The sequence below is a fragment of the Dermacentor albipictus genome, chromosome 6 (genome assembly GCF_038994185.2).
Source record: "Dermacentor albipictus isolate Rhodes 1998 colony chromosome 6, USDA_Dalb.pri_finalv2, whole genome shotgun sequence".
In the NCBI taxonomy this organism is placed as follows: Eukaryota; Metazoa; Arthropoda; class Arachnida; order Ixodida; family Ixodidae; genus Dermacentor; species Dermacentor albipictus.
The window spans coordinates 93372205-93395554 of NC_091826.1; the positions used below are offsets into that span (position 1 = coordinate 93372205).

Consider the following 23350-nt stretch of genomic DNA (forward strand, 5'->3'; position numbering starts at 1 on the left):
AGCATGGTTCTCGAAACTGGATCTTGCTGCAGCCTACCATCAAGTGGAATTAGCCGAAGATAGTCGCGAATTAACGACGTTTATTACGCACGAAGGCTTATTTAGGTTCCGCAGAGTGTGTTTTGGCCTCGCATCGGCACCAGCCGCGTTTCAGCGAATGATGCAAGAAATCTTGAAAGGCTGCAAGGGCGTGTTGTTTTATATCGACGACATCATAGTCTTTGGAAAGACTAAGAACGAGCACAACCGTAACCTTCGCGAGGTATTGCATCGGATCGCTGAGGCGGGGCTGCAGCTAAATCAGAAATGCTTGTTCGCTGTCAAGGAACTCTCCTTTTTGGGTCATCGTGTGAGTGCAAGTGGTCTTGCCCCACTCAAGTCAAAGGTGGATGCTGTGATTAAAGCACAAACGCCTGCCGATGTAGTCTCGCTGCGGTCTTTCCTTGGGCTCGTAGGCTATTACTCACATTTTCTTCCCAATTATGCAGAGGTGGTGGAGCCGCTGCGACGACTTCTTCGTAAAGGACAGAAGTTCGTGTGGGATCAGAGCACTGAGGAGAGCTTTTGCAGGATCAAGGAGATGCTGTCATCATGCGGCGTGGTGGCTATGTTCAATGAGTCTTTGCCTGTACAAGTGACCACTGACGCCTCGGCATATGGACTGGGAGCTGTGCTCCAGCAGGTAGTCGACGGAGAAGTACGTACAGTGGCATTCGCTTCGAGGACACTAACTCCTACAGAACGCAAGTACTCTACCGGGGAACGAGAGGCGCTGGCATGTTTATGGGCTTGCGAACATTGGCACGTTTATCTGTGGGGCCGCAGGTTTGTCTTACGAACTGATCATCAGGCTTTGGTGACACTGCTGTCCACAAATGGGGTTGGAAGACGCCCACTGCGTATTGAACGCTGGTGTGCTAGACTTTTGCGATACAACTTCACTGTGCAGTACACAAAGGGGAACACCAATGTCGTTGCGGATGCACTTTCTAGGTTACCTTTGACCTCTGCAGAGGACGAACCGGTGGAGGAAGTAGTTGCTGTGGTTTCCAGCATGATCACTAAGAGTGAGTTGCAAGCAGAAACAGCTGATGATTCATTATTAAATGAGGTGGCGCAGCATGTTACGTCCAGATGGCCGGAAAAGGGCTGTTTAGCTGGAAATTTAAGGTCTTTTTTTCGTATAAAAGAAGAGCTGTCGGTGATAGACGGGCTACTGTTTCGCGCAGAACGCGTCGTTCCCCCATCGACACTCACTTCCAGGCTGGTCATGATGGCACATGAATCACATCCAGGCATTGTAAGGACCAAACAACGGTTAAGGGAACAGTACTGGTGGCCCGGAATGGACAGGGATGTGGAATCGCTGGTTAGCAATTGTGCTATCTGCAAAGCATCAGATAAATCGGCAAAAACCGTAATGGCCCCATTGGAGCCAGTAAAGTGGCCTGAGAAGCCGTGGGAAAAGCTGGGAATCGACATCGTTGGGCCGATGGAGCGTGCCCCTCCGGAGTGCAGGTTTGCAATCACTATTATTGATTACCACAGCAAGTGGCCCGAGGTGGCATTTGTGTCCACAATCACTGCGCAGGCAGTAGTGAAAGTGCTTTTGGAACTTTTTGCGAGAGAAGGGTACCCGAAAAGCATTGTGACTGACAATGGGCGTCAGTTTATGTCGACATGTTTTGAGCAGTTTTTACGAGATCGGGGAATCCAGCATTGTGTTGCAACATTGTATTACCCGCAATGCAATGGTCAGATTGAGAGGTTCAACCGCGTTCTCAAGGAATATATTCAGGTCGCGGCATTGGAACGAAGACCACTGAAGGAGGCAATCTGGGACTACCTGGGTGTTTACAGGGCCACCCCACATGCAACTACAGGAGCGTCACCGGCTTACCTACTGCATGGAAGAAGACCCAGAACAAGATTGGATGTTGTTGGCCTCCCAGAAAGGGAATTTTTCGAGGAACCGCGTGCCGTCATGGAAAAGTTGAAACAGCGCGTTAAGGAGCAGCAACAACGAACAAAAAAGTACACCGATGAAAAACGAGGTGCCAGAGCGTCTACCATTGAGCCAGGAGATTTCGTAAAAATAAAGCAAGGCGGACCAAAGACGAAACACAGGTTTTCTTTGCCGATCCAGGTGAAGAGACGAGTGGGCACGAATTCGTTTTTGCTGGCAAACGGTACGAAATGGAACGCATCAAAACTAACAGTAATTGGTAAAGTTGGGACAGGACAGGCACTAGCTGACGCGGTTACAGCGCAACGCAGTGCGGCCTCGGGGTTTTCCTGCGATCTGGATCTTCACATAGGGAAGATGGCGGAGCAAAATACCCCTACCGCCAACGAGAATCAATCTGAAATGGTGCCATCAGAAGACATCCAGGGAAGCGCCAGCCATTCTGACGGTGCACAGCCCACAGTAACGGAGTCTATTCTAGAGGTTCCCGATCAGCAAGACAATTCTCGATCGCAATTGGCCACAACCACAGCACCATCTCGCACCAGGCCGGAACGAACAAGAAGAGTGCCAGCACGATATCAAGACTACGAGCTTACCTGACAGTAAGAACGTCGTTCGTTTCATGTGATGTGAAGTGAGTGCGCGAAAGTGGATTGATTTTATTTCCTTTCTTTTTTTTTTGTTAATGAGGGGGAATGTGTTGTGTATAGGGGGCGCTGTCAATTATATCAAGTGTATATAAGCGATTGCCATCGGAATAAAGGCAGTTCCGTGGTTCCCCGTCAATGCATCGTCTTGTCTTATCAGTTGGCGCTTCGCGTCACAACAGCAGTACTGCTTATAGCGTGGATTTTTTGCAACTCCCGCGGCTTAGGTTATAAGTGGTCTACACTATATTTCAGGCATCCTTATACATGTCTGTGAAGCGAGTGATGAAAGATGAGACGTGGATCTGAACACACCTTGCGCCTACCGAGCAAGTATTATGTCAGAGCTCTGTGAACCATATACTATTTGAACAGAGATGCACTCTTGCACTGGCCAAACAAGTGCACTTTTAAGTATTTGAAAAGTACTTCTATTTGGCAAGTGATGTTCAAATAGGTGTGTCCAGAACTAAACGTGCCTGGTATCGTGTGCCTTGAGACACACACAAACAGAGTCCACCATACTTGCAGACAGCGGGGAGCGTGCATGCTTGTCTCAAAGCAAACAGCCGCACTGCTACTCCCTTCAGCATTTCAGCTGTGCCACACCTACAGAAACATAGAAGGAAGGAAAAACACTAGGATGGAATTATGTGTTGTGGCAACATTGGGCAGAAATACTGCCAGTTCTGCGCAGTACAGAGAAATCCGTCACATCAGCCACTGAGAGCGAGAACTGACTGCACGCTACCCAGGATTTTGGGTGCATGGGGAGAATTACAAAAATGCATGGCACATTGCTGGTCAGGCTGTGCACACATATGCCTCGGCAGTAGTGCAATTGGCAGTGGTACATACCACAAAATTCAGATTATATCTGGTGCAGTTTGGTGCAATTTTGCTCGGTTTTTCTCAGTCTGGTGCAGCAAGTTCTATCTAGCAAGGAAAAAAAGGGAGAGAGAGCTCGCGGTGCGGCCATGGCTGCACAGGCCAAGCACATACACAATCTGCGCACACACGCAGCTTGCACGCCCTGTTTTAGAGGTGATTTGCTGTGTGTGCAAATACTAGGCAAGCTGACATGGCATGGCATCATGCGCTGTATTCCTGCCTGTTTAGTGCTGGAGGTTGCATAATCTCGAGTTCCAGAGATGCATTAAAGTAAGAGGCAGATTAAGCATTTGGTCCCTGCTGCCGGTGCTTTTCATGATGACATCGTGCCATTGCGGGCGATGCTATCAGCCACAGAGGTGCAGAGGACACAAAAGCACAGCTGGCTTCGCTTCGTACCACCAATGTGAAGATATTGTTGACAAGGCATGAAACTGTATCATTCGTCAGGGCGACTCAATTACAACAATTTTTTTTTTTCTCATTCCAATCTGCTTTTTCCAAATGCCCGATAATTCAGAGCACTTTGTGGCCCCTTCTGTGTAAGAAAAATCTATCAGTGACTGTACTTATGTGCATAAAAGATCAAATTTCAATGCAACGAAATTTCCATGTAACAAAGCAAATTTCCACTATTACTTTGTTAAACCGAGCCTTAACTGTATAAAAACAAGGCTTGATATAATGGTGCCGATAGAACAAGATACTATAGCTGAAGCTATTTCTATTTCCATCACAAGACCAGCAGCACTAAAAGGCAAACTCACAATGCCAGGGTTGACAAGCTTCAGCATGTCATGCTCCTCGTGCATTTTCCTTCCATGGCATGACCCACAGAGATCATAGTCTTCACACTGCAAGCACTTGTAACGCACTCCACAAATCTCCCGGTCACAAGCATCGCAGAGAACCCCAGCATGAACACGCTGCGCTGGAGCTCCGTGCAATGTGCCAAGGCCAGCTGCGGCTGGATTTGCTGTACTGGGACCAGCTACAGCTGGCCATCTCAGGGCGAGGATGTCCACATAAATTCTCAACAGGCCATCAGTCATGTTCTGCAGAGCTTCTGCCAGCTCTGCATCACTGGACATCACAATGTAGTCTCCCTCAGGATCTGCACACCAATGCAACAAAAACAGTCATGCCTTACAGTAAAAGAACCAATGAGTGTACTGATAACTAGCATTGCATGCTTCATGCGAAAACATATAGTCAAGCGCCTTTATAAAGAAGCACTTGAGACTTGAAAAATCCTTCGTTATACAGGTCACTTTATTGTAAAGAGCGAACCATACAGCTTACAATTGAGCAGGCTAAGCGGGTCCAGCAGAAAAGCCTCTCATTTAACACGAGTCCAAGTGATGAAGAGTAAGAGAAGCCACTAGTTTTATTCTGTGACCTTAGTCCGATGGAATGTGTGACTGCAGCCGACTTTATGGCATTCATGTTCACGGAATACTAGTGCTGCTTGTCTAAGTCTTCGGTTGTATGACTGAGTGGGCTTTTTTCCCATCGTGGGTGAGGCTGCCATAGTCGCTGTGAAATCCAGACCCTCCGGTGTGATCTTTGTTGTTGCATCAGTCAGAGCTCCATGTGCACACTGCAGCTAAAAGGCAGCTGCAGAGGGCCACTGACAGTGCCACTATGTCCTTTCATTGTCAAGTAACAAATCGGCCGGCGGTGTCACCCGAATTCTTTCACTATAACTTCTGTGAAGATTGCATTCGGACGATTTATTGGCATACCCTTTGAAACAGAGCCATTACAAATAGTCACCTAGCTTGCTTAAGTTACTCAGGTATGCTATACATGCTTTTCATTCTAGCATTTTTGTGTACATCTCCCTAACCTTTTTTCTCTTCCTCAAAGCTTCTCTATCTACCGTGTACCTCTACCTATGCCTGTAATGGATCCGATCGTATCAATCTCTTCCCTACTTCTTTTATTTATTTTTTTCATTGCAGTACCATAGCACATTACCTCTTGGGCAAAAAGGCTTTTCCTCTCTGTGCCCTTCAAGGGTGCCGTAAAGCAGAGGGACCGTATAACACTTGCTGGAACATTGCCCTGGTAGCACAGTCATTGGGAGCCATCCTGCCATATAGTGGCATGTTACAGCGTTTTATAATATGGTTGTGTCGCCCTTGAATTGTGCGAGCCCTGGATCAGGTGCACCGTGAGAATAGGGTGCAACAGCTAATGCCAAGATAGACAAACGCCTTCCTGCTACTCTGGGCCTTTCCCTTGCGGCCCTGTCTCGCTCCCATTAGAGACCGAACGAGCATCCGCTTCAGACGCACGAAACGCACACAGGAGAGATAATCGTGCCCTTGAGCGCTTCGACCCTCACTGTGTTCTAGGTGAACCCCAGTGAAACATTGTGCGATAGAGAGCACACTTTGTTGTTGAATTTACTACGCACACGAAAGATAGTTCAGCAAGGACACGTGGAAACCTTTGTTACACAGGTTGCTTCATTGTAGAGGCACATCACGGCAATGTCATTGCTTTCATTAGCATTTCTGAAAAAGCAACTCAGCAATATCATTTTGACTATGGCCTCCGATTGAACTGCTGGATGGACGAAACATGATTCTTGACTCCATTTAGTCTCCCACAGGCTCAATGATTAGAAAGGCTGGTTTGGTGCCGAAACTACTACAGCCCTCAACGCCTGTTGTTTCACAACATACAAAACAGCAGACTGGCAACTGTGTGCGTGAAATAATGATAAAGAGTGAAAAATAATTTATTCAGTGAGCAGCTCCTCTCTTGCATTCAGTTTGCCCTTATCATTAGTGCATACCTTATCCTGTACACTGTGGAAGCAGCAATGAAAGAGCAAGTGCACAGCTTGCCACAAACATATCAAAAGTAGTTCATTGCATTCAGTGTGCACTATTGTGTCATAAAAGCATGGAGTTGAAACTACGCCTTTTACCTCGAACATGGGAGAAACAGAAATCTTGAGCAGCTTTTTTTGTAGACCTAGCCTTCAAAAGTTGAGCCAACAAATTTAACCCTTTGATGAGGTTTGAAAGAATGTGCCTTTTTCAAACAAAAACTCCTACCTAGCACTACTGAAGAGGTGTTGCTATTTCCCAAAAGTTTTTTTTTAATGCACTGTCGCCCATCGGCGACTCCAGCAATGATTTCTCACTTCAGGCAACAGCAAATACCACAATGGTGGCCTATTCATATTCACCAAACTTTAGTGGCACTTTGCTCATGCCTACACTTTCACTGTAACCTTGCATGCTGGTTATTTAAAATATAAAAGTAAGCTTTGTAAATTTTATTATATTTGCAAAGAAATTCTCATTACAGAAAACCTATATTGACTGATCAATTTACAACCATACTGCCCCACCATGGTAGTCCACAGGCTATGTCACTGCACTGCTGAGCTCAAGGTTGCAGGTTCGATTCTGCTTGCAGTGGCCACCTTTCGATGAAGGAAATCTTGTACATGTTAAAAAATCCTAGCAAGTCAGAATTAATCTGGAATCTCCCCCCCCCCCCACCCCAACCACAGTGTGCCTCATAATATGATTGTGGTTTTAGTATGCAATACTAAAACCAAGAATTAAATTATTCTTTTACAAACATACTGCACTTGTGAAGAGAGTTTGTCCACACACCCTTCCATCTAAGGATGAAATCCATGGTAGCCAATGCTGGAAAGGTTGCCCAGATTCTATCGTGGAGGGTTTTAAAGTTTCGTAGGTCCTCAATGACAAATCGACGAATCTCTTCATCTCCCAGGTAAGCCTTGACCGTCACCTTCACGGGGTCCATCTGCAGAAAACGTATGCATGCGATTACTGGGTGCTTGGCTGAAGTGCCAATCAGCTTTTACCTTACAGCAAGTACACAATGAATTGCCCTTACAATAAAAAAGCAGAGATCAAACCTTCATGTGTAAACCCAGCTTTTCAGAATCACTTTTTTCAACACCTATTCTTAGTCATAAAAGCTAGCTTTACACAAGTGCATAACAAGGAAGCTGAACACCTGCCCATAAAAGTAATCGAATTGTGGTAATTAAAGCTGTGTTTCATCCCCACCCCACGGTGACACTTCGTCTATGGAACATCCAAATCATATCCCAAAAGCCATGTCTGGCTTTAGAGATACCTTGTTAATGATGTTCCATGGTTACCGTAGAGCTATTTCTAGTTGATGTCAATCAACAACCGCCTTCCTGGGTGAGTTGTAGGTGATGATGGGGAATATGAACCACATAAATTATTGCGGAGTTGAGCTTTCCACTTTGGGGGCATCTCAGCAGTTCTTTGCACCCATTAAGCGTCCCTAACTTCCAGAAATTGAGCTTCCTGTTCTTTAAGAGCTTCAACAGCTTTCTTCACCACATAAGGCGTCTGCCAGCCTCTGCAAGTTTCTTCCGCTCTTCAAAATTCGCCTTTGGATAGTCATTTCTCCATATGCTGAAGGCAGGGTCAATGTACAAGGCACTCTACTGCGTCACGCTCTGCATGAAGAGAGTAGAAGGAGCATCAGGTTTTAGACTACACTACCTTTTGGATTGACCCAAATTTTTAGACTGCACTATCTCCGGTATTAGCCCACAAAAAGAGGCCAGAAACCCACAAACCTGAGATGGAAAAATGGGGATAATTCACTGAAGAAACAGATAATGTACTGCCCAGAAACTTGGGCTTTCATTTTTCACATTGGCAATCAAAAGACATCTTTATACATTGGTGATGAACGAAACTCGTCTTGGCAGATTTGTCTGCAGTGTTGCCTATGCGATATTGCAATGCTTGTTTCACTTTTGATCACCCTGCACAAAAGGCCCCAACTTTCATAAGACTGATTTTACATTAAGCGAACCATACCCTCCTATGCAACCAATGCAGGCCTAATTGATGCTTTCACACCATTTTCAATGGAGTGTATATCTATCTATCTATAGGCAGTCATATGCAGCGGTCTGGATTGCTTGCCTGCTACACATTTTTGTACCTTACTATGATTTCTGTAAACAGTATCATCCCAAGAAAGGCTGTACCAAACATCTGTTACCAGTTTGTTGCATCCTCTTTAATACTGGAGGGCCTAAGTTCACCAAGCTTACTTAAGGGCACAGCAACCAACTGCTGCATGAAATAGCCTTCAGCTGCCTTTAACACTCACTGATGCTGCTCAGAATGCTGTACAAAAAAAATTGCCATCACCATTCCTCACAAGTCAAACTTGCACACATGCAGCAAGTGGGCATCATGCTAACCACACTGATGCGCAAAATAAGGGTCATGCACAGAGCAGAAAAACATATATGAGCTGCAACACAGTGCTTGTGGTAGGGGCCTGAAGACTGCATGCTGGCGCAGACATACTGAAAATTGGAGAACTAAACACCATTCCGATTACTGATATTCATGCAACCAACTTTTTGTATGTTCGTGCCCCTGTGTAGTCTTGGGGCACCTTCAACCTCAGTCACCGTATTGCAGCTCATATTGCTTGCGACTATACACTGTTACAGTGTATAGTGCAACTAAGTTATTACCATTCTGGTAGAACAGCATGTATACTATTCCTAGCGCCACACAGAAGAGAAAAAAATTGATCATCACAACGTAAGAGACAGTGAAGAGCGCGATGACTTGGAGCACACAAATGTCTGCATTCATGCATTTGCCCTGATGAAACTTCTATCAGCGCACGCAAGCTGTATGCGACTGCACCTTTATTACTGTTGGGCACTGGGCTGGCATTAAGACAAACAGGATTCAAGACCTGGCCTCCCTCTAAAAGGTCATGCTGCCTTGAAGGGAACTGCATGCAACCCAAGTGCATTTTCTTTCTGCAAGTATATGTTGTGCAGAACCTTGCTTTGAGCTAGTTGGTGGATCAGACTCAAAGAAATTTATCCTCCCTTCTCGATAAGGAACTGCTTTTTCTGGGTAACGCTCTGAACATACCATTTTATTAGTATGTGCAGCTGATCGCAGAGCATTCATTCTTCATTCTGTTTGTAACATGTTCAATGTGATCACGAGACTTGGCGGTGCTTAAAAGGAGATTTCTCATTCCAAATAAAAACAGTTGGAAGTTGGCACCTGTCCGGTCGTAAGTGCTCATCTAGTTTGTGCCGTAAATTTCTTTGAATATGTTCTGTGGCACTTCTGTAGCGTCCTTCCAACCTTTTTTTATGGCCCAGTCAGACGAGCAAATCTACCAATCTACCTTGCCAAAGTGACAAAGTGACAGAGACTTCATCTGTGTCACTTCGTGCTGCAAACCAAGAATATGTTGTGGTCAGTGGGTTGTATGAGCAGTTAATACACTACCAAAACTTTTTTGTTCAGGTGTCCCAGGAAGTGCTGATGTGGTTCCATATGGTTGTGCAAGCTGTGGTGTTTTGGGTGCGATGTAATTTCGTGGGCAATATGAGTGGGAACACAGGGACTGTGGGACTGTGTGTAATCCTGTCGGACTCCTACGTTAATTAGCTTGGATGATGAGAAATGGCCGTTAACCTGCACCATTTGAGACCGGTTACACAAGTAGTGTCCAAGATTAGTGGAGGACCAGATATACCAAATGATTCGAGTTTAACAAGTAGTATGCAATGGTTTATCGTGTCGAATGCCTTCGTCAGATCAATGAATACAGAACCCACAATTAGACCTCTGTCAATAGTCGTGCACGTTTGTTTTCTCCAGTGAAACCTGGCGACCGCCTTTCTGGCTGATGCAACATGAAAGGAATACCATGCAACCTACCAGGCACAGTGCTGGTGCTTTTCTGGGCTTCTTATCGTGTGTTTCAAAATACTAAAAACATATGCGTGCTTACTGAACGGAACGAATAGAAGAGTGTGTGTTTTATGTAACTAAAAGGCTGAACAGATGATCGGGAACACTGCATGATCTGTGGTTGGAAAAGTGCAAGCTTAGACGCCGTTATTGATGTATCCTAACCGTTTGTGGTGTTTATTTTTTGTGAATTATATTAATTTCAATTGTTTTGAGAGCATTTTAGTTTATGAATGCAGAAATTTTTGCACATGCTTAAAGGGACACTAAAGCAAAACAATAAATCAGTTTAAACTGATAAAGCATTGTTTGAGAACTCTGCAGGCGGTCATTTCAAAATAATAGTTTGAATATTAGATGAGAAAAATGAAGGTGAAAGTATCAGTATTTGAATTTCACGGCGAAACCCGGACACCATTACATCAGTATGACATCGGGGCTTCCAAGGCACGTTTTCATATTTGGGCCACACTGGCTCAGTAAAGTTGCCCCAAACTTGCTATGTTTAATATTTGTTTTCTTTAGAACGCAACGCAGTCAATCTGTACCGCTAAATAGGTAAGTGGGTCCTAGAAGACGCTATCAAAATCCATGATGTCACAGCGACCTAGCGTGGGAACACCTAAGAAGCGTCGCCACATGTATTTCACTTTTGCGATTTTTCTTGCTTACCAAGTGTCTTATTGTGGTAAGATTGAAGTTTTTGGTGTTGTAGAAGGGTAATTTAATGATGCAGAAGAAATTATTTTTCTCTTTAGCAGCGTGTCCCTTTAAATTTCACGCACAAGGCACACTGGTCGATCGCAGCGCCCCGCAGGTGGGGTCATTGTAGAAGCGTCCCCGGTTCTCCCATTGTTTTGCTGTATGAACGACACACTGCCCCATTCCAGTACACCATAATGAAACGTAAAAAGCATCAGCAGGCCGCTAAAGTTGGATGACACACGACAAGATTTGCACATGCTTTGGAACAGTTTATATCATATAAATCATATTCACACTATCAATCAGGTGATAGAGAAATGTGCGGAATATAACCAACCCTTATATATAGCTTTCATTGATTACGAGAAAGCGTTTGATTCTGTCGAAACCTCAGCAGTCATGGAGGCATTACAGAATCAGGGTGTAGACGAGCCGTATGTAAAAATACTGAAAGATATCTATAGCAGCTCCACAGCCACCGTAGTCCTCCATAAAGCAAGCAACAAAATCCTAATAAAGAAAGGCGTCAGGCAGGGAGATACGATATCTCCAATGCTATTCACAGTGTGTTTACAGGAGGTATTCAGAGACCTGGATTGGGACGAATTGGGGATAAAAGTTAATGGAGAATACCTTAGTAACTTGCGATTCGCTGATGATATTGCCTTGCTTAGTAACTCAGGGGACCAATTGCAATGCATGCTCACTGACCTGGAGAGGCAAAGCAGAAGAGTGGGTCTGAAAATTAATCTGCAGAAAACTAAAGTAATGCTTAACAGTCTCGGAAGAGAACAGCAATTTACAATAGGCAGCGAGGCACTGGAAGTCGTAAGGGAATACATCTATTTAGGGCAGGTAGTGACGGCAGATCCGGATCATGAGACGGAAATAATCAGAAGAATAAGAATGGGCTGGGGTGTGTTTGGCAGGCATTCTCAAATCATGAACAGCAGGTTGCCATTATCCCTCAAGAGAAAAGTATATAATAGCTGTGTCTTACCAGTACTCACCTACGGGGCAGAAACCTGGAGGCTTACGAAAAGGGTTCTACTCAAATTGAGGACGACGCAACGAGCTATGGAAAGAAGAATGATAGGTGTAACGTTAAGGGATAAGAAAAGAGCAGATTGGTTGAGAGAACAAACGCAAGTTAATGACATCTTAGTTGAAATCAAGAAAACGAAATGGGCATGGGCAGGACATGTAATGAGGAGGGAAGATAACCGATGGTCATTAAGGGTTACGGAATGGATTCCAAGGGAAGGGAAGCGTAGCAGAGGGCGGCAGAAAGTTAGGTGAGCGGATGAGATTAAGAAGTTCGCAGGCACGGCATGGCCACAATCAGTACATGACCGGGGTTGCTGGAGAAGTATGGGAGAGGCCTTTGCCCTGCAGTGGGCGTAACCAGGCTGATGATGATGATGGAACAGTTTGTCATCTGTTCTTGCTTGTCTTCGCATGGTTATGTATTGTAGATGAGTAAGCATCATTGGAAGACATATTACGGGTGCGTGAAAATCTTTTATGAAGTTTTTACTCCCCGAATGCTTTATTTGTGTAGCCATATCCACGTTTTAGACGAAGCCTCTTACAACACCAGCCAACACAATGGGTGGATGGATGGATGTTATGAGCATCCCTTTTGGAACATAAGGGTCGGTTGCGCCACCAAGCTCTTGATATTATACTGCCTAATGTCCTAACTATGTAAAAAAAGAAAAAAAGGAAGAAAATGCATGAATTCCCATAACCAGATTTTCTGACCCCTTATTGTCAACTTTGTTTTTGTACGTGTCAGTACTTTTGTCATTTCCCTACTTTTCTTCCCCCTCTCTTCCCCCTCGACAGCGCAGCGCCCATTAGAAAACTCCCATAGATGGTGGCACCAGACTTCCCTCTAGGTGTTATAGTGAGAAACTATGCCTCAAGCTGCAATGTAAAAAAAAATGCTGACTGAAGAAGAAAAATGACTCCCAGCAAGTTGCTGTGCATGAAACTATGGTAGCTAGAATTCGTAATGTAACGGTCTTATCGGCTATAGGTGGCCAGTGAAATGCCGTAAGCTTATTGCCATTATGCAAGTTGTTTTCGACTAACGCAGGCGCATTGGGAGTGTCAACAGTTAGCGAATACCCGGCCTCCTTTCCCCTCCGTTTTCGACAGAGCCGTCCGCGTATTTCGGTTTCCAGCCTATTTGCTACTCGTTCACGTGTTCCCGCTGATACATGATAGTACAGCCGCTTGATCCCCGAAACGGCTATGCCTGAAATCGTGCCGTTTGAGCAAGCGACACACAGTGATGGTGATTACGACTACACCCTCCGAAATGGGTAAGTTGTGAAGGGCATGCGTGGCCAAGCCAAATAAAGAAGGAAAAGAAGGCAGAAAAAAAGAACTTCATCCTCTGCAACCAATATCGATCTACATGATCACCGCCGGCGCAACGCCACCAATGTTCTAGGCGGTGTTTCGTCGTCTCGATTGACAGTAGTCTGGGCAGTGCACCATGTTTGAGGCGCGGGCAGACATCAGCGCGGGCGGGAGCGCTGCACATGCTTGTGTATCACCATTGCTTCGACAGCTCTCCGGCTCCTCAATCCGCCAGATGCAGAGGAAAATACGGAGCACCTTGTGCTGGAGTGCTCGAAGTTGCTACCTCGCCCAAGAGAAGCTCCCACAGGCTCTCGGATTTGTGCCCGTTGAAGCAGGGCGCGGAGATGGGGTTACTTCTGTCACCAAGGCTCAGCTTCAGACGTGGTGGAAATTGGTCAGCCAGTGACAATTGCCCTCTTTCTTCCCACCTCGTTCTCTATGAATCCCTATCTATTTCTTCTATGTCCAAACTTTTCGGCCAGGACAGAGCGAGTGTGACCACCCGTTCCAAAGGGGAGGGCCACTACAATCACAATCACGAGACTTCCGCCTGTCACAATTCCGTTCGATGCCAAGCGCATCCGATAGGGAGTCCGTGATGGCGTCAGGTAGGAGACCGGTACATCCCACATGCTGCATCGTTTCCTCTACCGTCCCACATTGCGAACGCACCGTTTGTCAATTGTCCGTGAATCTTGTGCACCACAGTTGAGTCCAGAGTCCACCACAGCACACTGCTGCCAGTAGCCTGCTTCTGAATTATCTTCTTCGATGGACTGTTTCTTCGCAATATATAGCTCCAAGCGTCGTCTTTTTCTTGGCCACCGGCATCCACTCCGCAGTCTCGGCGAACCGGACCATGTCACAAACCTTAAGAGCCAAGTGTCCACTGTGCGATCCCTGTGCTGTCGGGTTAACAGTCAGGAGGCCATATCACCCAGGCTCCGTGTTCTTTTCTTCCAGCGGTTGGAGCAGCTGGCATAGATGGCATGCGTGCACACCTGGCGGGCAAGTAGGGCCTCCGGTAAACGAGAGAGCCTCAGTTCAAATATACATTTGGCCACAGCCTCTCTTGCTACGAAAGTGGACCATACCAGTTCACCCTGGATAGCCTCCACCGCTACGTGCTTCTGCACATCGAGGGCAAGCCTGCCAGCATCACATTGGCGCCTCTCGAGGAACTCCCTCGTTCCGGAGAACAAGCACAGCATCGTGTTGCCATGAGTCCCAGCACAGCCACCATCTCCCAAAGGCCCCTCACCCCTTCGTACCCACTGAACGACCGAAGAGCCTGTTTACCCAAGACCCTTCTGCAACGCACTGACTTCACCTTTATCTGCTCCTTGTGCTGGAGGAGATAATTTGGGCGCGCAGTATGGTAGATGCCCAGGTATTTCGCCGTATCTGTCAGAGGCACACTGCTGCTTTGCAGAAACCACTTTACATGACGGGTTGCTCCAGACACCATGCCATCACTCCACACTTTGCCTGGCTAAATTTTAAGCAAGATCACTCACCGCGTCGCCGCACATATCGAGTAATCTCTGCAGGTCTTCGGCACTGCTCGCTAGAAAAGCGATGTCATCAGCGTACATCAAACACAGGTATCTGCTGAACTACCTGCTGTCACTGTACCCTGCGTTGCAATGTGAAACCACACTGCAATGTCTCGAGCCTTTGGGCAACACCCTCCAGGTAAACCATAAACAGGAGTCAGGACAGTGGACACCCCTGGTGAAGTCCACGTCTGATGGAGATGGGGATTCGTTGCGTACTGCCCCATTCCACCTTTGCCATCAAACCAGTATACACGGCTTCAAGCAACTGTATATCTGCTACGCTGAGGCCCATTTCCCGCAGTATCCTCCACAGGATGGGCGTGTACACGCTATCATATGCCTTTTTGAGGTCCAGAAATGCCACATACAACTATACGCCACCCAGTGCGAAAACCCATCTGGAGCTCTCCCAGGACACCTTTCTGCTCAGCCCAGCTCTGTAGTCTGTTGTACTACTTGGGCACACATCCTATAAAGGACCTGTGTGACTGCCATTGGTCTATAATTAATCGAGTCTGTTCTGACTTCTACCCCTTTGTACAGCGGTATCACTCGGGTCATTTTCTATGCCATTGTAGCGCTCGCCCGTGATGCCGCCCATTCCCATTCCCGGGATGTTGGTGCTCTCCGAAGGTCCGCCTCAATGTCTTGCTCTCCAGCACTAAGTATGAATTGGTACGCACCTTCCAACGGGATCCTGCTGGCTTCAATCTCCTGTGGTTTATACAACCTGATGGCTGCTTGAGGGTCATTGGGCTATGGAGGACTTTGCCGAGCCCGTAACCACTGGTCCAAAAGAGGTGCACAGTCTTTCCTAGTAAGTGCATCCGCCTCAGCGGCCGCTCCGGGCGACCGCTGCAGTGGCTGCCTGCTCCCAGCCTTGATTCACCTCCAGAACTTCTGTGGTGCCTGTCTACCAGCTGTCTTAAGCTCTGCCATGCTCATTGAGATGTCAGATCTTGGACTGCACGAGCACTGCTGCCTCTTGCTTGCATGCGGTATACCTAGTCCATGCCTGCGCCGTATACTCTTAAAACGGTTGCACCCTTTGGGATGTATATTTGTCCCACAACAATAATAGTCATCTGCCTCGCTTGCGTTTCCTTTCTTGACAACTCGGCGCTCGCTACTTTCCTGTCGAGAACGCTGCGTCACATTGATAACGCGCATGCCGTTCGTGACTGGAAAGTACCGGGCTCGCAGCGTTAAAGAGGGGAAACGCGGGCAAGGCAGATTACGATTATTGTTGTGGGACAAGATAAGCCCCAAAGGGTGTAAATTTTTTATGATTGCATGGCATCCAAGTCCCCACTCCGACATGTGTGGCGATGTGGCACAACTGTCGGCAGCAGGTGCCAAGCGCGAGCTCCAACTGGTAAACAAAGGAGCACACGGCCAAGCGTATCGCGCTGCCCGGTGCCGATTCCTCAGTGGGCCGCTGTATCCCGCGACGAAATACGAAAACGATTGCTGTTACCGTGGGCTGCATACACGGTTAAAATGTAACCAAAGTGTTTTCGATTCAGTTCTCCAGGAAACGCTAGTCAAGCCTCCGTGTGGTTAGCTGTGCAAGGCGCGGTATTCTGGCGGCACTCAGTACCCGAAACCACGTCGTTTGGGCCGTTCGGCAACGCAATGAGGCCGTGACACAACTGTTGGCAGAAGAATGACTCCTCCTGCTGCGTTGACGCTGGAAAGATGGCAAGTGACAACACGTTCAAATATGCGATACGTTGACAAATCGTAGCGCAGGAACAAACAGGTAGACCGAAAAAGTCGTCTCTTTTTACTGTCCATCTGTGTGTTCCCGTGCTACGATTTGTCATAACGTGGAACCAACAAGCCGAAACAGCCAGGAGACGGACCTGCAGCTGCTGATAAGCAAAGCGCGGACAAAAGGGCGGACGGCAGAGTTCCGACTGGTGTGACAGAAATTTGTTGCCGGGACACCGCTGCGTAAATACCCTTGCAGTGGATGTTCAAAGAGCATTTAATGGCTATTACATAGGTGAATGGGCGATGCGGAAAGATACGACCCGAACGATCTATCGCCTGCCCAACACTACAGACATGGCAGCGAAGCACTAGGGGAGATGATCGCCGAGGTATTGGTCGAGGACTAGACGGAGGCTGTAAAATGATACAGCTGAGGCGGTGCTTAAAGGAAGTCTTTCGAGCATAGCTTACCTGAGGTTGCGACGACGTCGAAGACATATTCCAATACTGCGGCTGATGGTTATCCATTGCCTTTATATGCTCGAGCTTGCGTGACTTGCAGCGGTTCAAATGTTCTCGATGATTCTGCCACTTCTATTCCCCTGTGTCACCGCTGCAAGGAGACACAATTTTGTTGGTAAACATTGGTCGGTTCTTGTCATGTGACAAGCTTCCCTTTTATGATTGGTCAAGAGCATCCTCTAAGGGCATGAAGAAAGTGCGTGCGTCTATTTGTCCAACGCCTCCTCTAGAAAGATGCCGGCGGCGTCGCTCGCTTACCCATTGTAGCTGTCGCGCCTTGAGTTGCGGTCAGTTGTCAATAGATGGCGCCACTTACGTCCTCATCTTAAAATCCTCTGTGCTTAAAACCCCTCATTCTCCCAAAGTAGCGCCATTCACTTTTGTCCTCCTCCGCTCGGCGCGGCCTCGATGCTGGCGCCGCCGGTGGTGGGCCTGCCGTAGCAGACGACGGCTAACACGCTACGGGAGGAAATCCGCGGAAAAGTTCGTTCGAGTCCTGCGGAGCAGTTTTTTCAATCTAGATCTTGCTTTGTCAGTCGGTAACTGGCCTTAAGAATGTCGTGTCGGATTTGCGGAAGAAATAGAGAAAAGCACCATTATTCAAGGCGTATTTAGGCGTAAAGCGCGCGCACGTTGAAAGTTCGTGTTGCTGAAACACGACACAAGCACGCGGTGTGCTCAGACACGCGAGTAATTACCAGAGTTTCAGGTTTTGACAGCGTAAAAGTATGTGCACGTGGTTTCGTAGGTTAATTTACATACCTGCAGGATGCTTTCGTTCGGCCGGCGCGTGAGAGATTCCGACTGTCTGCAGTCAGCACCTGCGATACTTTAGTGGTGCAGGTGGGGTACACTCATCCCCTCTCACAATATGTCTGCAGTCAGCAATGCCTGGCAGCAAGGCAGTTTCTGTTCCGCGCCTTTTACAGATGTACGTAGCTCATGCACAGGTTGTGGTGGCCATGAGCAACGTTTTCACACATAGGCGGTATAGATAATTTGAACAACGATTCCTCTTTGGTGTTCCGTAATTCTCCTCGCACGGGCGCAGTATGTTGCAACAGTCGCGGGCGCTTTTTTCATTGCGGGGTGCTTTGGTAATCGTGACAATAGATTTTTTTTTTTTTTGGCAAGTACTGCTCCAGGACGGCACATTCAACGGCTAACGGAGACATCTGGAGAGCACGCGAAGTTACAATAAAGCAGGCGGCGCAGGAAGTGTGCGCATACGAATTGGCTGTCCGCGAACGCGGACAGCCGATCTTACACCCCCTTGCCACGCACAGGCTTCGGCGAGCCCCATCCAGCCCTGGTTCTAGCTTTGGTGCTCCCATTGCCACTTTACTGCCCTGGAGGCGCCGTCAATAATACGAAATAATGACAAGGTATTACAACTAGTAAATAAAATTTATTCAAGAAATACAATCGCGCCGAGGCACCAACATCTAAAGCAGCGCTAGCGCGCCCGCGCGAGTATTATAAAACGCCAACGAGGAATTTACCGGCTCACGTACGTCTCTACGATCAAAGTGCACGTGAAACATCCCCAGGCGAGCTAGATAAAGTTATCCGGAGCCATCCACTACGACCTGCATCCTAGCTTTAGTCGCTTCGGAACGTTAAAAACGTTAATCACCACAAACCAAATCAATACATGCGGGCGTACATTCGAAGCTAAAAGACTGCATCGTATTGAGCCTTGCAAAAGCGTAGAGAATGTGCTAACTTCTGGTGGAGCTCCAAACACATCCTGAATAAAGTCGCTTTTATGTCACATGCCAGCAGCAGATGCGTGCATTTCGCCGCAAGACGAAACTACATGAATCAAAGAGAGCACATTCGAAAAAAAAAGTAACGCGCTAAAAACCACGCAGAGCATGAACACACACTTTTTCGAAGCGGAAGGCGTGAACTAGGCTCAAAATAAGAGGTTATGAGTAGCCGTAGCCCTTACTTCACCAAGCCGTGCGTTCTTTGCCACTTCCTCGAAGTGAGCCCGCCCGATCCTGCGAATCCACACTTCTTTTTGCGTTGCGCCCGCAGGACGGCAAAGCAGAAAGCTTTTTGCCCTCGCTGTGTCTGTTGCGGCAACCGAAGGCGCAGCAGCATGGCATCGCAATTAAGTTCTCGGCGCTACACATTCTATTACGCTAACGCACTCCGCCAGTCCGCCTGCCGTACTTTTGTCGCGCAGGCCCAACAATGGAGGTTGGCGCGCGCTGGAAAGAAAAAAATATACAAAAGCGCGGCGCCTGCTTCCACGTGACACAGGTTGGCCAATGGGGGAGCGGAGGAGGTTGGGGCGACAGGAGGCGTGGAGGAGGACGCGCCAGGGTGAGCGGGGTGGCGGAAAGATCTAGGAATGGCGCTACTTTTGAAAAATTGAGGGGTTTTAGGCGGCCGCGCCGGCCGCACTGCCATGCGGTGATGTGCGCATGCGCGCATGTGTTGCAAGCGACCACCGCAACGATCGCTAGCTACCGCCTGGAGTAAAAAGGAGAAAAGGGGGAAAGGTAAGGGCAGCAGGTTTTCGGCGCACGCGGCAGGCATCTTTTTAAAGGAGGCGTTGATTTGTCGTACAAAAAAAAATTGGAGGACGCTTAAGCTTCGCCTTCAAGAGTGGAACGCGACAGCGTTCCCGTCGACCCGCCAAGGGGTGTACGACAATGGGCTACGGCGCAGCGACTCCGCGCCCCGCATCGGACGCGGTGAGCGTCGAGCAACGCAGCGTTCGGCGCGGCAACGAAATGTGCGCCTGAGCCGTAGAAACAGCTCGTTTCTAAGGCAACACCGCATTCACTAGAGGCGCTTTTGTACCGCTTTGAAGCATCGAACTTGTGGCTGAGTGGTAGCGCTTCCGTCTCACACTCCGGAGACCCTGGTTCGATTCCCACCCAGCCCATCTTGCAAGTTTTTTATTCATGAAGTGCCTGCTGGGATTTATCGCTCACGGCCAACGCCGCCGACACCGGCTTTTCTGCGACACGAGCTCCTTAACGCTATCGCGTTAAAATCCCTCACATGACGTGATCCTAGGTGCCTAGAGACAGCATCGTTCAGGGATTTTTGAGAAGGCGCGTTCATGGCGCGATGCTGGCGCCGAGCGACGCTGTGGCGTGATCGTTCTCTGGACCGCGCGTTGTTGAACATTGCTCATGTGATTGGGCGTGCGTTGCTTGTGTGTTGGTTGTAGGTTCTGTGTTACTTGGCGGAAAGCCGGGAGTAGTGGCGGTGCGGCAATATGCGGCTTTGGCTTCGGTTAGCTCTGGCAGTACAGAAGCTGCGTTGTGTGACACGTGCTTTCTTGAGAACCCGGCAGTGGTGATGTGGCCTTGGCAGCGAACCGCGATTTGGTGTCGCCGTGTCCGACTTTGCTTAACTGACATCGAGGGATGTGCTGCTCGCTACAAGTCATGTAAATGCAACTGCGTTGGGGTCAGAGTGGCTTAGGGGCTCCGATTGCATGTTCACAGACATGTGCTCCCGTCTTCGTCTCTTTAGCGCCTGTCGCGGGATTGTGGTGTGCTAGCTCCTTGCCTAGTATGAAGTTTACGACGCTAACACACAGCATGTTCACGTTTTTCCGCGCTATGTCGTTTGCATGACGGTCGAGTTGAAAACGAGACTTATGTCCGTGTTCTTCGCGTTTGTGTGTTGTACGTTCTATTGTGGAAGTTCTGGGAGTCTTACTACGCAAGGAGTGCGAACTTAAACACAAACACATATGTGTGTCTGAAATTTTGAATTCCCCATATCATTTACGACTGATAAGTGGGCTACACGGCCTGTGTGAATCAGCTACCGTATGTTGCGACGCTCTTCCGTGTGGTAGACTGATGCATGGTGCGCATTTATTGCTGTACTGTTGTAAAAACCATTTGTTTATTCACTCAATACAAATGTATGGCTTCTTCGCCGCAGTACAGCCGCGGCCACGTCTGTGTAGAGCGCGCGAGCAGACGGCCTTTCGCTGCGGGGCGACACCGTGCGGCAGTTGCGGGATCTGACGCAGTGTGTCCATGAGCATGCGCGGCCTAATAGACGTGCAGGTCGGCGCACGCTGCTTTCAACCAGAAATTATGTTGCCAAGCGCACGTGTTTTGCCGGTTGTGCGCATTACCCGAGGGCGCCATCTTACTACGCGCGATGACAAGGGAATTGCGCACGTGAGTGATAGCGTGTGCGATTCTGTTAGGGCACTTGATATGAAAAACTATTGCTTCACCAATCCCAGATAATGTTATTGGCCAATGAAATGACAACATCGCATGCGTGCTGCCTATATTAGACATAGAAGTCAAACCTTTTCGCAGAATTTATTCGCAATGGCTCCCCGACTCACTGAGGATGAGCGACGCGCAAATGCTATTATGGGGCGCACAATGACCCAAAGAGCGATAGAGTCGGGCGCGTGTTATCAGCTGAAACGCGTAATATTTTGGCATGGCGATACCGAGAGCGCCCTGAGGAAACGTACACATTCGGTTAAACGACTGCCCGTTTCAACGTTGCCACTCGTGCAATGCAGTTCTGCATGTATATTAGGCCACGCATGCTCCTGGGCACAGTGCGTCAGATCCCGCAACTGCCGCACGGTGTCGCCCCGCAGAGCAAGGCCGTCTGCTCGCGCGCTCTACACAGACGTGGCCGCGGCTGTATATTTTAGTTACGCGGTGAAGCATACTAAAAGTGGGAGGGAGCCGCTATCAGCCAGAATAGTCACTTAGGCGACCTGAGAGGTGGCGAGTGTGCAAGTGTATAATTACAGAACTCTTATTATGTCCAGTGACAGTGGCCCCTTTTCACTTTTAGTATGCTTCACCGCAGTACATTGCTTAGGCTTCACCGCAAAATATTAGTGTGTTGCAAGAAAGATAATCGTAAAAAGCCTAATTATGCAATGTTTCTTTTGTTGCTTGCTACACCGCAATACAGGGGAGTAAATAAGCATCATGGAGTAAAGCATACTAAGAGTGGAAAGGGCACATAGGTTTACACTGTGCTCATTATTTTCAATTGTGACATAATTTGCAAGTGCATCTGTGCTCATGGTAAGCTCCATTGACAATTCTGTGTACAATACAAATTAATATTGCAGGAAAGCTTACTAAAGTACATTCGCCATTATGGTACGTGAGATTCACCTTCAGTGCAGGAGCACAATGCGGATTCTTGCCCCTGCTTTTGGCTTGACTGCACATGCTCTTTGAGAAATGATTCATTTCATTGATTCATTCTTTGATTAAGCGCGAGACCTAGCAATGGGTAACCCAAATATAGATTTGAGGAAACCAAAGTGATTTCAGCAGTAAGAAGCTAAAGGGTTGTTTCGGTGTAGACCAGTGGCCAAGTCCAGATATGAAAGAGGAGGAAGACAAGCCGAGTCTTTCCACGGTAGTTACCAACTTCATTCACGAAGCAGAAAAAATGGCCATTGCGGTGGCCCTTCAAAGCTGCAAAGGAGCGTCAGTCATTTACTCGGACTCAAGAACAGCTATTGGAACCATTTCGTCGGCCCTCGTCTCTAGGTTATCAACACCATCTTCTTCCAAGAAACGGGAGGAGACAACCTCACGTCCCCACACATCACATGGTTACCGGCCCACATGGGCAACATTTCCGGACCTCCTGACTGTAATCCGAACGAGCGGGCACACCAACTGGCGCGAGAGCTCACATTCCGCGTCTGCGGTCCGCCCTCTCGCTTCAACCCAGCCTGGAGGGACCTAGGCAACAAAGACCCACTCGTATCATACTATGAAATCATTTCAAATCATAGGTTATTACGAAGAATTTTTCCTCCTCCTCACCCAAAGCTCAAAAAAGCACAGGCCGTCACTTACAGACAGTTGCAGACTAGGACATACATCACACCAACAACACTAAGCAGGATCAACCCTGACCTTCCTACTGAATGCCCACACTGCGGCCACGAATACAACAACTTCGCACACATGCTCTGGCTGTGCCCTACCAACGCGAGCACGGACTTTCCCGACCAGTCTTCCTGGGACTCAGCGCTCAGAAGCACAGAGCTCATCACTCAGCTCAAGGCTGTCCAGAGGGCCCGGGCCGTCGCCGAAGGACTCTGTCTACCGGCCCCGACCTGGGTGGACACCGCCAGATTGATTGAAATAAAGTTCTAACTCACTCACTCCACTTCAACACTGGGAGGCACAA

General features: G+C 47.9%; 1 protein-coding gene across 1 annotated transcript in view; it reads right to left on the bottom strand.

Moving 5' to 3' along the window:
• LOC135907500 (sequestosome-1-like) overlaps positions 1-17405 on the bottom strand; it is a 36631-nt gene extending 19226 nt beyond the window's left edge. The window contains exons 1-3 of the mRNA XM_065439197.2: positions 17120-17405; positions 7149-7305; positions 4275-4621 (exon numbers count right to left, since the gene is read on the bottom strand). Coding sequence (XP_065295269.1) covers positions 4275-4621; positions 7149-7305; positions 17120-17176 — 561 coding nt within the window. The 5' untranslated portion in view covers positions 17177-17405. The remainder of the gene's footprint in view (positions 1-4274; positions 4622-7148; positions 7306-17119) is intronic.
• Between the last annotated feature and the right edge of the window lie 5945 nt (positions 17406-23350).